Source organism: Chelonia mydas, chromosome 1, assembly GCF_015237465.2.
Source record: "Chelonia mydas isolate rCheMyd1 chromosome 1, rCheMyd1.pri.v2, whole genome shotgun sequence".
NCBI lineage: Eukaryota > Metazoa > Chordata > Testudines > Cheloniidae > Chelonia > Chelonia mydas.
Window position 1 is genome coordinate 342,178,991 of NC_057849.1, and position 15,904 is coordinate 342,194,894.

The 15,904-nt window shown below is 49.7% G+C and overlaps 2 protein-coding genes across 2 annotated transcripts in view; both read left to right on the forward strand.

The window, feature by feature from the left end:
- The first annotated feature begins 3,323 nt into the window (after positions 1–3,323).
- Positions 3,324–6,001, forward strand: LOC119565291. The gene is made up of 2 exons (XM_037889793.2): positions 3,324–4,729; positions 5,443–6,001. Exons 1-2 carry the CDS (start codon positions 3,919–3,921, stop codon positions 5,502–5,504), a joined length of 873 nt encoding a protein of 290 aa, XP_037745721.1. The 5' UTR covers positions 3,324–3,918; the 3' UTR covers positions 5,505–6,001.
- A 5,639-nt stretch (positions 6,002–11,640) lies between these two features.
- Positions 11,641–15,904, forward strand: part of LOC114019447 (putative cation exchanger C521.04c) — a 43,330-nt gene continuing 39,066 nt past the window's right edge. The window contains exons 1-2 of the mRNA XM_037889408.2: positions 11,641–11,780; positions 14,662–14,817. Coding sequence (XP_037745336.1) covers positions 11,726–11,780; positions 14,662–14,817 — 211 coding nt within the window. The 5' untranslated portion in view covers positions 11,641–11,725. The remainder of the gene's footprint in view (positions 11,781–14,661; positions 14,818–15,904) is intronic.

Sequence of the window (15,904 nt, forward strand, 5' to 3'; positions counted from 1 at the left end):
CCTGCTTCTACAGCTCTCCTTTGTGCATTCTTCCCACTGTCCTATATAGGTGAGACCATTATCAGGTCTCTTACTTCAAGTCACTTCTCAAGACCCACAACTGTGATGCCAACAGCCAACTACTACTAATGGCTGGTTTGAGACATGAGATGGTTAATACACATTTCAAGTGCCTTCCTAGAATGTGAGCTCTTTAGAGAACCGGCACTGTTTCTTGTATGTTTGAAAACCCACCTAGCCTTTGCGAGCTCCTATACATCAAATAAGACATCTCTGTTGCCTGCAGTGGTGCAAGGTTTTACATTAAATGTTAGTGATGCCTTCTACTCTTGGAGGAGATACTCAAATTCTCCAAAGGTACTGAGTTTCAACTACCGTATTTCAAAATGTATTTATTTTGTGTTCCAATAGTCTGTCAATGATTATCTTACATTTAAAAAGCATTTTGTTCATTTCTTCCTAAACCTCTCCATCGCCTTTGTTATTGACTTAAGAACATAAGAATGGCCATAATGGGTCAGACCAATGGTCCATCTGTCCCAGCATCCTGTCTTCTGACAGGGGTCAATGCCAGATGCTTCAGAGGTAATGAATAGCACAGGGCAGTTATCAAGTGATTCGTCCCATCGTCCAGTTCCAGCATCTGACATTCTGAGGCTTAGGAATGCCCAGAGCATGGGGTTGTATCCCTGATCATGTTGGCTAATACCCATTGATGGACCTGTCCTCCATTAACTTCTCATCCTTTTTTGAACTCCATTATACTTTTGGTCTTCGCAACATCACTGGCAATGAATTCTGTGACTGTGTTATGTGAAGAAGAACTTTGTTTGTTTTAAACCTGGTCCCTGTTAATTTCATTGGGTGACCCCTGGTTCTTGTGTTATGTGAACAGGTAAATAACACTTTTTTCCCACCCCAGTCATGATTTCATAGACCGCTGTCATATTCCCCCTCAGTTGTCTCTTTTCCAAGCTGAACAGTCCCAGTCGTCTTAATCTCTCCTCATATGGAATCTGTTCCGTACCCCTAATTATTTTTATTTCCCTTCTCTGTACCTTTTCCAATTCTAATACATCTTTTTGGAGATTGGGTGACCAGAACTGCACACACTATTCAAGGTGTGAGCATACTATGGATTTACATAGTGGCATTATATTTACTGTCTTCTCCATCCCTTACCTAATGGTTCCAAACATTCGCTTTTTTGACTGCTGCTACCCATTCAGCAGATGTTTCAAAGAACTATCCACAGTGACTCCAATATTTTTCTTGAGTGATAAAAGCTAATTTAGACCCCATCGTTTTGTATTTATAGTTGGGATTATGTTTTCCAATGTGTATTACTTTGTATTTATCAATATTAAATTTCATCTGCCATTTCGTTGCCCAGTCACCCAGTTTTGTGAAACCCCTTCATAACTCTTCGCAATCAACTTTAGACTTAACTATCTTGAGTAATTTTGTATCGTCTGCAAACTTTGCCACCTGTTTACCTCTTTTTCCAGATCATTTATGAATATGTTGAACAGCACTGGTCCTAGTACAGATCTTTGGAAGACCCTGCTATTTACCTGTCTCTATCGTGAAAACTGACCATTTATTCCTACCCTTTGTTTCCTGTTTTTTAACCAGTTACTGCTCCATGAAGAGGATATTCCCTCTTATCCCATGATTGCTTACTTTGCTTAAGAGCCTTTCGTGAGGATCCTGTCAAAGGCTTTTAAAAGTCCAAGTACACTATATAGAATCATAGAATCTCGGGGTTCGAGGGGACCTAAGGAGGTCATCTAGTCCAACCCCCTGCTCAAAGCAGGACCAATCCCCAACTAAATCATTCCAGCCGGGGCTTTGTCAAGCCTGACCTTAAAAACTTCTAAGGAAGGAGATTCCACCACCTCCCTAGGAAACCCATTCCAGTGCTTCACCACCCTGCTCGTGAAAAAGTTTTTGCTAATATCCAACCTAAACCTCCCCCACTGCAACTTGAGACCATTACTCCTCGTTCTGTCATCTGCTACCACAGAGAAGAGTCTAGATCCATCCTCTTTGGAACCCCCTTTCAGGTAGTTGAAAGCAGCTATTCAATCCCGCCTCATTCTTCTCTTCCGCAGACTGAACGTTCCCAGTTCCCTCAGCCTCTCCTCATAAGTCATGTGTTCCAGTCCCCTAATCATTTTGTTGCCCTCTGCTTGACGCTTTCCAATTTTTCCACATCCTTCTTGTAGTGTGGGGCCCAAAACTGGACACAGTACTCCAGAGGAGGCCTCACCAATGTTGAATAGAGGGGAATGATCACGTCCCTCGATCTGCTGGCAATGCCCCTACTTAAACATCCCAAAATGCCATTGGCCTTCTTGGCAACAAGGGCACACTGTTGACTCATATCCAGCTTCTCGTCCACTGTAACCCCTAGGTCCTTTTCTGCAGAACTGCTGCCTAGCCATTCAGTCCCTATTCTGTAGCGGTGCATTGGATTCTTCCGTCCTAAGTGCAGGACTCTGCACTTGTGCTTGTTGAACCTCATCGGGATTTCTTTTGGCCCAATCCTCTAATTTGTCTCATTCCCTCTGTATCCTATCCTTACCCTCCAGCGTATCTACCTCTTCTCCCAGTTTAGTGTCATCTGCAAACTTGGTGAGGGTGCAATCCACGCCATCCTCAGATCATTTATGAAGATATTGAACAAAACCGGCCCCAGGACTGACCCTTGGGACACTCCACTTGATACTGGCTGCCAACTAGACATGGAGCCATTGATCACTACCTGTTGAGCCCGACAATCTAGCCAGCTTTCTATCCACCTTATAGTCCAGTCATCCAGCCCATACTTCTTTAACTTGCTGGCAAGAATACTGTGGGAGACCGTGTCAAAAGCTTTGCTAAAGTCAAGAAATAACACGTCCACTGCTTTCCCCTTATCCACAGAGCCAGTTATCTCATCATAGAAGGCAATTAGATTAGTCAGGCATGACTTGCCCTTGGTGAATCCATGCTGACTGTTCCTGATCACTTTCCTCTCCTCTAAGTGCTTCAGAATTGATTCCTTGAGGACTTGCTCCATGATTTTTCCAGGGACTGAGGTGAGGCTGACTGGCCTGTAGGTCCACGGATCCTCCTCCTTCTCTTTTTTTAAACATGGGCACTACATTAGCCTTTTTCCAGTCCTCCGGGACCTCCCCTGATCACCATGAGTTTTCAAAGATAATGGCCAATGGCTCTGCAATCACATCCACCAACTCCTTTAGCACTCTCGGATGCAGCGCATCTGGCCCCATGGACTTGTGCTTGTCCAGCTTTTCTAAATAGTCCCGAACCACTTCTTTCTCCACAGAGGGCTGGTCACCTCCCCATGCTGTGCTGCCCAGTGCAGCAGTCTGGGAGCTGATCTTGTTTGTGAAGACAGGCCAAAAAAAAGCATTGAGTACATTAGCTTTTTCCACATTGAGTGGAAATTAGCTATATTTACAGAAATTTCCACATTGAGTACATTAGCTATACCCACTGGATCAGCCTTGTCCACATATTTGTTGACCCCCTCAAAGAATTCTAATGGACTGGTGAAGTATGATTTTCCTTTACAAAAGCAATGTTGACTCTTTTCCAACATATTGTGTACATCTCTGTGTCTGATAATTCTCTTTTTGACTATGATGTCAACCAGTTGCCTGGTACTGAAATTTTGCTTACCAGCCTGAAATCGCCAGGGTCGCCTCTGGAGCCTTTTTAAAAAATCGGTGTTACATTAGCTGTCCTCCATTCATGTGGATGCTGATTTTAAGCAATAATTTACATACCACAGTTAAGCCTTGTCTACGCTGCAGAGTTTTGTCGACAAAACAGTGGAGGTGCATACACACTACAATGTTCCTTCTGCCAACAAAACTCATGCTTTGCTGAGAAAATAAAACCACTTCTATGAGAGGTGTAGAGCTTTTTGCACAAAGTTATATCGACAGTGTCAGGGTAGACACTGTGCTTGGTTATGTCACAGTAAAGGGCCGCAAGGAGATGTCCCACAATGCCCATCCTGACTGCTCTGGTCAACAGTTCAAACTCTGCTACCCTGTACCCAGATATACAGGCATCCGCCCCTTCCCCTTTAAAGGCACAGGGCTTTTTGAAATTCCACTTCCTGTTTACTCAGCGTGGTGCACTTTTATGGCAACTCTCCATCTGACCAGGGCAGTTTCACGCTCCAAACGCTCTTCTGCTTGGAGCACACCAGAGCTGTTGAATCTGCTGAGTATATGCGGAGAGGAAGCTGTGCAGTCCCAGCTCCACTCCAGCTGGAGGAACTTCAGTAGCAACGGTCAGATTTCCCGTGGCATGTTGGAGAAGGGCTATGAATGGGACATGCAGCAGTGCCATGCAAAGATTAAGGAGTGGAGGCAGGTGTACCAGAAGGCAAGGGAGTCAAACCCTCATTCCGGTATTGCGCTGAAGACCTGCCAATTCTATAAGGAGCTGGACACCATTCTTGGTGGTCGAGGTGGGGCTGCCACCAAAAGGCCTGTGGATACTTCGGTGGGACTGGAGACAGTGGACAGCAGAATCAGCCTCAAGGATGAAGTAGTGGACAAGGAGGTCGAGTTGGAGGAGAAAATGGAACAGTTGACAGGGTCGTCCAGGACCCTGGGGAGCCAGGAGCTCTTTTCAACTCCAGAGGGTTCAAGCCATTCCCAGCACTCCATCTCTGGCGTGCATGATGCAGGAGAGGGGAGCTCTGGTAAGTGATCTTTTTGAGTTAATGCTGCTGGGTCATATGAGGTGGAGCTGTCCTTTGCTTTGTTATATTCTAGAAGTGGGTGAAGGGATAGAAATGTACAAGGCTAGCTGTGTTTGCATGTGCTCACATTGCCCCATACAGCTAAGCAGTTTGGTGGAACAGCGTGTTAATGTACACCGAGATTTCACAGAAATCCTCCAGAGAGATCTCTAGGAAACTTTCCTGGAGGTACTTGCTAATCCTCTGCTGAAGGTTCCTTGGTGCAGAGCTGCTTTGTTCCTTCCACCATTGTAGAAAACTTTCCCATGTCAATCAGCAATCATGTGTGCTGGGACCAAAGTGGCACACAGGTGAGCAGCGAAGGGACCCGGTCTGAAGCCGCACCCACTTAGGAGATACACCCTTTCATCTTGCTCACCCTCAGGAGTGAGATATCGGCTATAATGACCCCCGCCTGTTGAAAATGGTGGCAGAATTTACAATATTGTCCTTAGTTGCCTGCAGTGATCCCCTTAAAAAACCACCTCAACCCTTTGCCCCATCTTGAGGCTGAGCTCACCATGGGGCTGAGCTCACCATGTTTAGGGCGTTGGTCAAGCTCTGTGCTTACCAAGTGCCAATGAGAAACTGATTCATAAAAAGAGAGGTGTATTTTACTATGCTGTGAGTGTACTAACAATTATGTTTGTTTATTCTTTCTTGTGCTTCTGTAGATGTGGCCTTCAGGGGAACCCCTTACACAACGGCGGAGCACCTCCACCAGATAAGGAAGTGATTGAAGATTGGAGCATCTATCAAAACATGTCCTCTTTACTCCTCCTCAGAGGACAATAAACAAGAACTCAGGGCATGGAGAGAGACTTTAAAAAGACAAATATAAAACAGGCAGGACAGAAAGGAGAGCCAGGAGTGAATTTTAATGGGCCAGGAGTGGATGATAAAAGTGATGGAGGACCGAAGTCCCAAATTACAATGCAGGCTGAATTCATGCATGCTCGCCTCCTCCCCCCTCACAGCAATACCGAACTGCTTGCCTTCTGCCCCTTGAAGCCAATACTGAACTGCTTGCCATGCTCCTCCTAAACTCCTCCCCACACCTTCCTTCCAACCTCCTGACCTGTCTTGTTACTCCATTCACTCTATCCCTTTGGACAGTTTCCAAAATGACAGCTGGACTTACACATAGCTATGAGAGTCTACCCTGCCCTTCACTGTTATCTCCCTTCCCCCCAAGCATTTAGTGTGTGTGGTTGTTTTGTATTTAATAAAAACATACTCTCTGAAAGATAATCTTTATTTGTCTCCTACACGTGGTGGTTGCCGCTTAAACAGCGGCAACTAGATCATTTGCAGACTACAAATCACTGTTGGGAATAATTAAAATTGTCATGCAAGGCTGCAAGTTAACAAACCATGGCAGAGAGCTGTATTACTGGTGTTCACTGTCAAAATGGAGCCACAAGGCCTCCCTGATTCAAATAGCCCTCCCACCCCCTTGTGCCCCTCTAAGAGCGCTAGTAGCTGGCTGCTCAAAATCAGCTGCCAGGCAATCCACCTCTGCATTCCAGGCTGGGGGAAACTTTTCACCCTTAGCCACACAAATATTACAGAGTGCATGTTTAGGTCTAACCTGCCATGAGGGCAGCACCAGCATGCTTTTAATCTGCCGCATACACATTCTATGGTCATTTTGCACCTGCTCAGCCTATTGTTGAAGTGTTACTTGCTGCTGTCCAGGTTTCCCAGATAAGGTTTCAGGAGCCATGGGAGGAAGGGGTAGGCTGGGTCTCCCAGGATCGCTATGTGCATATCAACATCCCCCCATTGGCATTTTCTGGTCTAGAAAGAAAGTCCCTGGCTTGCAGCTTTCTGTACTAGCCAGTGTTCCTGAAGATGCGTGTGTCATGCACCTTCCCTGACCACCTCACGTTGATGTCAATGAAATGCCCATGGTGATCCACAAGCACCTGCAGTACCATAGAGAAGTACCCCTTTCTTTTTAGGTACTCCGTTGCAGCAAGGTCCAGGGCCAAAATAGGGATATGCATGCCATTTTTGCCCAACTGCAGTTAGGGAATCCTATTGCTGCAAAACCATCCACTGTTTCATGGACATTTCCAAGAGTCACAGTCCTTCATGGCAGGATGCGATTAGTGGCCCTGCACACTTCTGTTAATGTAGCCCCAGTAGTGGACTTCCATGATTGCAAACTGATTTGCGACTGACCTATAGCAGTCTGGAATTGCAAGCTTCCATGTAGCAATCGCCATGTGCTTCTCTACCAAGAGGGCAGCTCTCATTTTGGTGTCCTTCCACCACTGTGCTGGGGAAAGCGCCGCACACCGTCCCAGGAAGGTGGCTTTCCACATCTGAAAATTCTGCAGCCACTGATCATCATCTCAGGACTGCATAACAATGCAATCCCACCACTCGGTGCTTGTTTCCCAAGCCCCAAAGTGACAGTTCACTGTCTGCAGCTGCTCTGTGAATACCCAAAGTAATCTGCTGGTGTTTCTTTCTGTGGCATGCCGCAGGTCAGGCAACTCTGATTCCTGTTCATCTTGGGTGCTCATGATATACTGCATGACCAGCTGCAATGTGTTTATAACAGTGACCACCACAGTAGAGAGCCAATGCAGGAGCCATCCTTTCAGACGTGGAATGATGGGACAGAAAAACCCTCATCATGGGATACTGCGCCTGCACCCAGCATGCACTGCGATACACTCCACCTTCTCACAACTTCTAGCTGCAGAAGGTGGCGAGCTGCACAGTGGGATAGAGCACCAGCTGTGGATATGCTCCGCTGATAGAAGCAACATGGTGTGAATGTGCACAAGTGATGTAACCGCTCTTTGATCATCGGCGTAGCTTGCATTGACAAAACTTGATAGTGTAGAGAAGGCCCTAATTGCTTTTTCAAATTCTTTTCTGCCTGCCTAATTATACTTTTACACTTGACTGGCCAAAGTTTATGCTCCTTTCTATTTTCCTCAGCAGGATTTGACTTCCAGTTTGTAAAGGATGCCTTTTTGCCTCTAACCGCCTCTTTTACTCTGTTTAGCCAACGTGGCATTTTGTGGTCCTATTTTTTTATTTGGGGTATATGTTTAATTTGAGCCTCTATTACAGTGCTTTTAAACTTCCCCTTACATTACAAAGTAACAGGTGAGGGTCCTAGCAGAGCCCTGTCACATGCAGTTGCAAATGAGTCCCTCATAAACAAATGCCCAGTGTTTTGTACACAGGTATGACTCAGTCCTTTGCAAGATGAGAGTTGGGCGGTTGCTAATAATCCATCTGTTTCTACTCTAAATATATGCTTTCTTTTAAGGATGCCGGGCTGGCTGTATTTTTCACCAGCCAGTTTCTTGTACTACAATTAGAACGACTTGAAAGTACTCAAACACCTGTGTTCATATTGCATTTCAACCACTCACTTTTTCCAAATAGCTTTCTACCGCTAACCTGACCATCTCTTTAGCAGTGGTTTTCAGACATAGTCTCATTTTAGAATTACAACTGGAGAGCAGTCTTTATGGAACTTTAAAGTCCTTGAATGGGACTTGACTCTTCCCTCTTTAATGTCATATGCTGAGGATCAGTCTTTCTCCCCCAGGTGAAGTAACTGATTTCCTTACCTTAGTCTTGCAATAGTCTCATGAAAATTTAGGCCATGTCTACACTAGCAAGCTTACAGCATCACAGCTGTAAGGAGTGGCTGTGCCACTGTAAGATCGCTCGTGTAACCACTCTATGCTGACTGGGGAGCTCTCTCATGGACATCATAAAACCACCTCGATGAGCGACGGTAGCTATGTTGGCGGGAGAAGCTGTTTTGGTGGGAGTGCGCACAGCGGCTTTTTTTCACACCTCTGAGCAACGTAAGTTTTGCCAACGTAAGTGCTGGTGTAGATCTGGAGTTTTAGGCCATGTCTATCAACTTCCCTAATCATCATGCTGGAAAAACTAATAACTTGTTCCTCCCAAGCAAGTGGAAGTGTAGGGTTTTGCAGGACTGACTTTTCATTTATTGACTTGATGTGCGACAATCTTAAATACATCTGCTGCGTCCATGTGTATTTCCTGGGTACACCTGGAACTGTCTCATAAACAAAACACACAATGTCCCCTATAGTGGTGGCAGTAGAAGCTATGGGAAGCACCTGTCATCGAATTTGAATGAACTCACATGAACTATCTGTGGGCACGAGTAGCATACATGATTTGATGGCTGGCTTAGTGGCAATCAGAACGTTGCCAGTGGGATGGAATAGCTACCCTAGTCTTCCCTCTCTCAACATCTGATTCCATGCTCCATCTTGTCCTGTTTAAGAATAAAAATAATGTAGGCACTAGTTAAAATGCAGTTTGTATAGAGAGCCATTTTTATTAGCCAAGGGTACATATTATTCTAGGCTTCTTAGAGCATTGTTAGTGATATATGTAACACGGTCACCAAGAGTGCCTGCCATTAGGCGCAAGCCTCTTAGCAGATTGTATGAGCCACCTTTTGGAACCAGTTCTGCTTTCTTAACAAAGAAGCTTGTGAATTTGGCTGCTCTAAACTCTTACTAGCTCAGAGAGATTCAGCTGGGGCTGCAGAGCCCCCTGTGGCTCACAAGGAGTCCACAGGCCAAGTTTATCCATTGACTTTAGTGGCATTATACCAGCGAATTTGGCCCCATCAGTTTGAGCAGCTCTCTGATCCCAGAGAGGGATGCCAGCAGAGAGGATCCTTCAATGCAGAGGCCTTCCTAGCAGTGCAGGTGAGCGCCTAACTGGTGTTGCAGAGAGCCACAAAATAATTGTGCAGTGTCTTAGGCCCGCTACTGCTAACAACTAATGGAGTCTAGCTCAAGTGATAGGCACTTGTGTGTTTGGAACAGGAGCACCTGAGTCCTCTCCTTGCGGTCACTGTGACATTCCAGGTGGCCTAATGTGCAAACCAGAGAACCAGTCCTGTTCTTGATGGCCACATGTTCATTACAGTCCTGATGCCCCTTACGAAAACCAATTGAGATAAGAACTTCCACTAAATAGACAAGACAACTTTGCCTCCATCGCATTGATTGCTCTGCTGTCATGTTCTGTCCCTTTCCGTTATCCTTTATCTTGTCTGTTCAGATTGTAAACTCTTCTGACTGTCTCATTGTGACTGGGGTCTCAGGGGGGCCACACTGAGATTGCCCAATTAGGGCAAACTGCGAAGAATGGGGCAGACAATCCCCAAAACTGGTGGTTATTCTTATCCTTAGATTCGCCAAGCCAGCAACAAAACAGCCTCTACAAAACCTTACTGGTCACCCAGATGCCAAAACACAGTTCCCTTCAAGCAACCCAGCCTCGGGCTTCCACCCAGACAACCAAGACAAATACGATGAGGATTACTGAAAATCTTGTTCGTCATACAAAAAGTTCTACCAACCCCAAAGGATTGAACACATTACCCACCAAGGTAATGAATATTTCAGATTTTACCCAAATACATGCTTTCCGGGGGTGGTGGGGGTGCAAGGTGGGTGTTAGCCCCTGCTCCTTCTCTTCCTGCCAGGCCAGAAACTGGAGCTGGACAGGAGTAAGAGACGCCCATGGAGCCCAGGCCACTGTGGAGACCCCCCACCTGCCCTGGGGGGCAGAGACACGGGCCGGCGGCTGTCCTTGGGCACAGTGGTCCCCTGCCCAGGGCAGGTGGAGGGACCGGGGCTTCCCCCCGCAGCGTCTCAGGCAGCTCTGGCTTTCTGGCCTAGCCAGGGGGTAGGGCCTCAGGCAGTCGACGAGGAGCAGGGGGCATGGCCACAGTGAGGGGTGGGGCCCATGGGCAGTGGGTGAGCCACGGGCTCGGGGAGGCGAGCCACGGGCTCGGGGAGGCTAGCCCCCGGTCCAGCCTGCCCCTTCTGCCCAAGGCCCTGCCCCTCCCGGGCTGCCTGAGCGCCTCCAGCCCCAGAGCCCGGGGCAGACAGTGCGGCCCCCTGCCCCGGAGCGCCGCAGCCCCACCAACACCCCCCCTGCATCCCGAGCACAGGGCAGGCAGCTCCAGTGCCATCAGCGTGGCCCCAGGGCCCCCAGCGCTGTGCGGCCCCAGCCACCCCAAGTCCCGGCCACAGGACAGCCACCCTAGCCCGAGCCCTAGCCCCCTTCCCAGAAGAGTAGCCGACAGCCTGGGGCCAAGGGCGAAGTGGGCAAGCAGGAGGGGGCCTCCGGGCACAGCGTGGGCAGGCCACGCGGGGCTGTTTGGGAAGGCACAGCATTCCCCAGCCTACAAGAGGTGCCACCCGTGCCTGGGGCTCCTGCATGTGTCCCGCTTTGCATGTTGAAAAGGGGTCACCCCATTTCCAAGTAAAATTAAGCCTTGAGTCATGATCGTGAGTCGGGCTTCACAACCTCACTTAGAAATCGCTGTCAGCGCTGGCGACTGGGCTGCTGACAGGGGGAGCCCCAGCTGCCTGGGGAGGACAGGGGCGCCCCTCCTTGCGGCCCCATCCCCGCAGGAGAGGCTCCGGCTGTCAGCCAGATGGGTGCCCCGAGAGCACCCTGCAGGCTTGGAAACTGGAAGGGAAATAAAGAGAACCCGGGTTTCATTTAAAAAAATCCCTCGATTTTTAAGCCAATCTCATGATTTGAGGAAGGGGGGTCTGACACATGATTTTCCGAGGCCCCGGGACTGGCAACAGCCCTGGGCTCTTCAAGGGACGCGCTCCGGGGGGAGGTGCAAGATGCATGCACAACTGGGCCCCCCGACTGCACCCCGGGGAGGGGCAGGGGCCACGCACCCCTTGCAGCTCCGCGCACCCGGCGCGGGGGGCAGGGGCCGGGCACCCCTAGGACACCCCGGCCGGCCGTGCTGGGCGCACACATTCCCCTCCTCACCCCGGAGACGGAGGAGGAGGCGGGGGGGACGGTGCCAGGCGCATGCTCCGCGCCGTCCTTTAAATCCCCCGGCTGCAGGCCCGGCTGCCGCGGCTGCCGCACGTGCTGAGCCCCGGGGGAGCTGCCATGTCCCACGAGTCCGACCCCGGCCGCCGCCGGCGCTACACGCACGACACCTTCGGTGAGCGGCCGCGGGGCGCCTGCAAGGGGGCCGGGGGTTGGTTCGCAAGCCGCGGGGCAGCTCCCGTCCCCGCTGCACCGGGGAGCTCGCCGGGCCCCTAGAGGCTCCCCCCCGGCCCCGTGCGGGGCTCCCCAGAGGGGCCGCGGCCGGGGGGCGCCCAGGCGCGGGGCGGGCTCGGCGGGGCGAGCCGCTGTCTGGTGCCGCGCGTCAGGCTGCCCTGGAGGGGGAAGAGTCCCGCTAGCCGGCCACTGGCCGCGCCTGCTCCCTCGGCTGGTGCCGAGAGGCCGGGGAGCAGCCTCCCGTTCCCGGCACCACCCCTCGCCGGCGTGCACGAAAACCGGGGGGCTGCTGCAGCCCCGGCCCCAGGGGTCTCTGGGGCCAAGCCGGACCAAGTCTTGGCTCCCGCGACGCCGCCCAGATCCTCTCCTGGGCAGAGCAAGGCGGCCACCTGCTGGCTCGAGCTCGCCAAATAATTCTCTGGCTCGTTTCTGTTAATGTATAAATAAAGCCCTGCCCCACAGAAAGGTGAGGGATCTTGGATTAACTCGGGTCCCCAATTTACTGAGCACCTGAGGCTTTATAAACCTTGGCGCGGAATAACAGCCTCTGAAACCCAGTGGAAATCCTCTATGAGGTGCGGATGCCCCTGCGGGTGCTAATGCAGCATCCTGCTGGTGTGGGAGACCCTGAACCGAGGCCATGTTTGTGCATGGGGTGCATAACCCTTCCTGGGATATAAAACGTGGGCTAACCGAGCGAGTGTATCTTGCTGTGTGTTCTGAGTGAAACATGTTTGCTTCTGGTAGCACCCGCCCCGTGTGCTAGGTGCCAGGGCTGGGCCTAGGGCCGGGAAGCTCAGTCTATGGGTAGTCCGCGGCATGCCACGCTTGGGGAAACAACAACCAACTTGGGTGTGCTGCTTGCTGTGAATCGAGTCTAAGCAGAACGGAGTCTGTAAGGCCAATTTAAATCTCCTCCAGGTAGGAGACTTGAGGATGAGCGCAGAAGTATTGTCAACCCCAGACAGCCAACAATCATGGCATTGGCTTAAGAATCGTGAGATTTTAAAAATATTTTCTAGTTATTCAATTACCTTCTGGTTCTCTCCCCCTCCCAGTCTCTAGGGTGCACAAGCTCCAAATTTACAAGCTTTTCTCTGCAACCATAAGGACTAGAAACTTAAATGAAAGCTGATATTTTCATGCAATAGCATGATTCCAGCAGCTGGGTCTTTAAGGAAAAAAAAATCTAAAAATAGTGAGACTGGCAATAACAGTGGTGAGAGTTGGCAACACTGGTGAAAAATAAACTAGACTCCTCAAATTCTTTCAGTTCCATTATCTAACCCATGCACAAGTAACCTTTAAATGTATGGCTTTATCTTGGAAGTGCCCCTTCTTTGTCTGTCTAAGCTGCCCTATTGTATTAGTGCCTGAAAGAACTGGTTATAAAGCATGAATAGCTGTGACTTAAGACCAGATGTGTAGCCAGATTTTATTCTCCTGGTGCCTCTGCCTTCAGTCTGTCTTAGCGGGGTGGGTCAGTGTTGTACAATATAGTGCTAGGCACTGCAAAGGGCAGTCAGACAATATTTCTGTGTGTAGGGGTGTTTTGGGGACCCATGGCAGGTTTAGACAAAACCAACTTTGAGGTCCCATTTTTTGTACCTAAAGGTAGGTAGATGGGGTACATGCTGGAAACTAGCTTGATCATCTGCCCTTTTGACACCCCTGGAAACTGACCTTACCTAGCATCTTTTGTCAACAAATAGGGTGGGGGAAGGGGGAGGAGGATTGATCCCCTAAACATAAAGGGGAAACTGAAATGATTTGAAAGCCATACGCTGTTGGAGGTGACCAATGGGTTAAACCAGCTCCAGGCTCTGTCTCTGAAGCCCCAGGGACCTTGTCAGTCAGTCAAACTGGTGTAACCGTGACAGTATAATTGGTTGGTTTGGTGACGATCATGTGAAGCCACTTCCAAACCAGTCCTGTGAGCTGTGTTTTGTTATCCTAGCTGTCATCTGATTCACAGTGGGCCTCTGTTGGGTGAGCGTGTAACTTGGCTGGAATTTTTGGGTTGCTTGATCTGTCCTCTGCTCTGGTGGTAGCAAGAGTAGAGTTTTTCCAGCCCCGCCCTGAAATGGATCTATCTAGACCAAACCTGCCAACATCAGAAGGAAAACAAGGGGGCTTTATAACGTCTGCAGGGAGGGGTGGAACCTGGGCCCCCTTTCCTTGCCCAAAGGTAACCTTCAGATTACCCCGTCTAGAGACCGCCAACCCACCATTGCCTCTAACCCAGCAGGAAGCAAACATTCCATGTAACAAAAATACTGCCTCCCACTTGAGTTTCCCTCCTTGATGCATCTACTGGCTGCTGTGTAAGTCCACAGAGCTGTAAAAATGGGGTGCCTTCCCCAAGGATGACCTAAGCGAGAAGGGGGGGAGGGATAGCTCAGTGGTTTGGGCACTGGCCTGCTAAACCCAGGGTTGTGAGTTCAATCCTTGAGGGGGCCATTTGGGATCTGGGGCAAAAATGGGGGATGGGTCCTGCTTTGAGCAGGGGGCTTGGACTGGATGACCTCCTGAGGTCCCTTCCAACCCTGATAGTCTATGAGCTGGACAGAATGCAGCAGGTGACGCTCACTGGAAAAAGTCCTCCAGTGTTTGTTGCTGTGGAGGAGTTTCTCTATTGTCTCTTCTGATTTGGCCTTTCTTCCCCTCCATCTGTGCTTTCTCACCTTCAACATTTCTCTCCCCCACCCTGCCTGTTCCTAATAATGACAGTCTGGCATCCATAACGGCTCCCGGTTAGAAGCACTGCACCCCGATGGTGACTGACTCCTTTGCTCACTCTCCCTTTACCGTATCCGTTTCAGATTTCCACAAGGAATTTGAGCATCGGGTCGACCCCCATCGGCGAGGGTCGCTGTGCGACCGGCACTGTGCTGCCATTAACAACACCCATGGAGACCTTGGGGACATGCATTCGGGATCCCATCAGCATAGCATAATGACGCCCAGGATACTGCCGGGTAAGCAGAGCTGAAAGGGTCGCCTGGAGTGGTGCTGGGGTTACTGCACAGAGTTGGCCCTGGGGCAATGGGAAAGGGTTATAGATGGCGCCTTTCTCATTCAGTCCCTCTTGAGAGGAGAGGATGCACTGCAACAGAAACTGTGTAGACAGCCCAGGGAATGCAAGGGGGGCTCCAAGTGCAAAGGGGTCTGTCTCTGCCACAGGGTTCTGGTGTGACACCCCAGAGCTGGAGAAGGTGGTCACTCACCTAGCACCTTGGTTGAAGGATCTAAATGCTTGGCAAATACAAGTGATGCCTGCCTCTCATGGTGTGAGGAGAGGCAATCTGCCTTTTCTTAGAGGAGCAGACCTGGGACATAGAGTGACTTTCAAGTGGATGGGAGAGCTGGGAACAGAACCCAGGAGTCCTAGGCTCTAACTAATAAATGCTTGTTATATGGGTGGATCCCCTGAAATCCTATTGTGGTAGATGGGTTATATTAGCATGGCAAGTATAGCTTATTTGTAATAGCAAGCGCTTCAGGTTTTCTAGCATCAAAGATCTTGAAATAAAACTTCTTGTAACGTATTCCTCTACTGGCAGGCTAACCTAGCATCTACCCAGGGGAGGAGACTGATCTCTGGTTGCAAAAAAACCCAATGCTTAAATAGTGGTTATGAAAAGAGCAAGGAAGTAATGCTAGGCCAGAGTAGACTTCAGACAAGGAGTGCTCTCATGACCTGCATCTAGCTAGATAGGAGGAATAATGCTCTTGCCAAGGGACTGCTTGCGAATGCTGTAGGTAGAACACGGTGGCGTTCCCTTGACTTCCGTGAACAGCAACAGGGGGAGCAGCAACGAAAGGGTTAAACAGTTCTACGTCAAAAGCCGCTATTCGAGGCACAGTCTGTGCCAAGAACGCTGGGCCATGGCTGCTTTACCTCTCTCCCACCATTCTTGTGCCCATACAGTGGGAATGCTGACCTCGTGGGGGTGTGGGGGGGGGCGGTGTTTAGGGTATGCAGTTAGCTAATAATCATACACCTTGGGTGCAACCCCCGCAGTTCTCTCTTGGTAATTTCCCCTGCGTGGCGTACTGAATTTG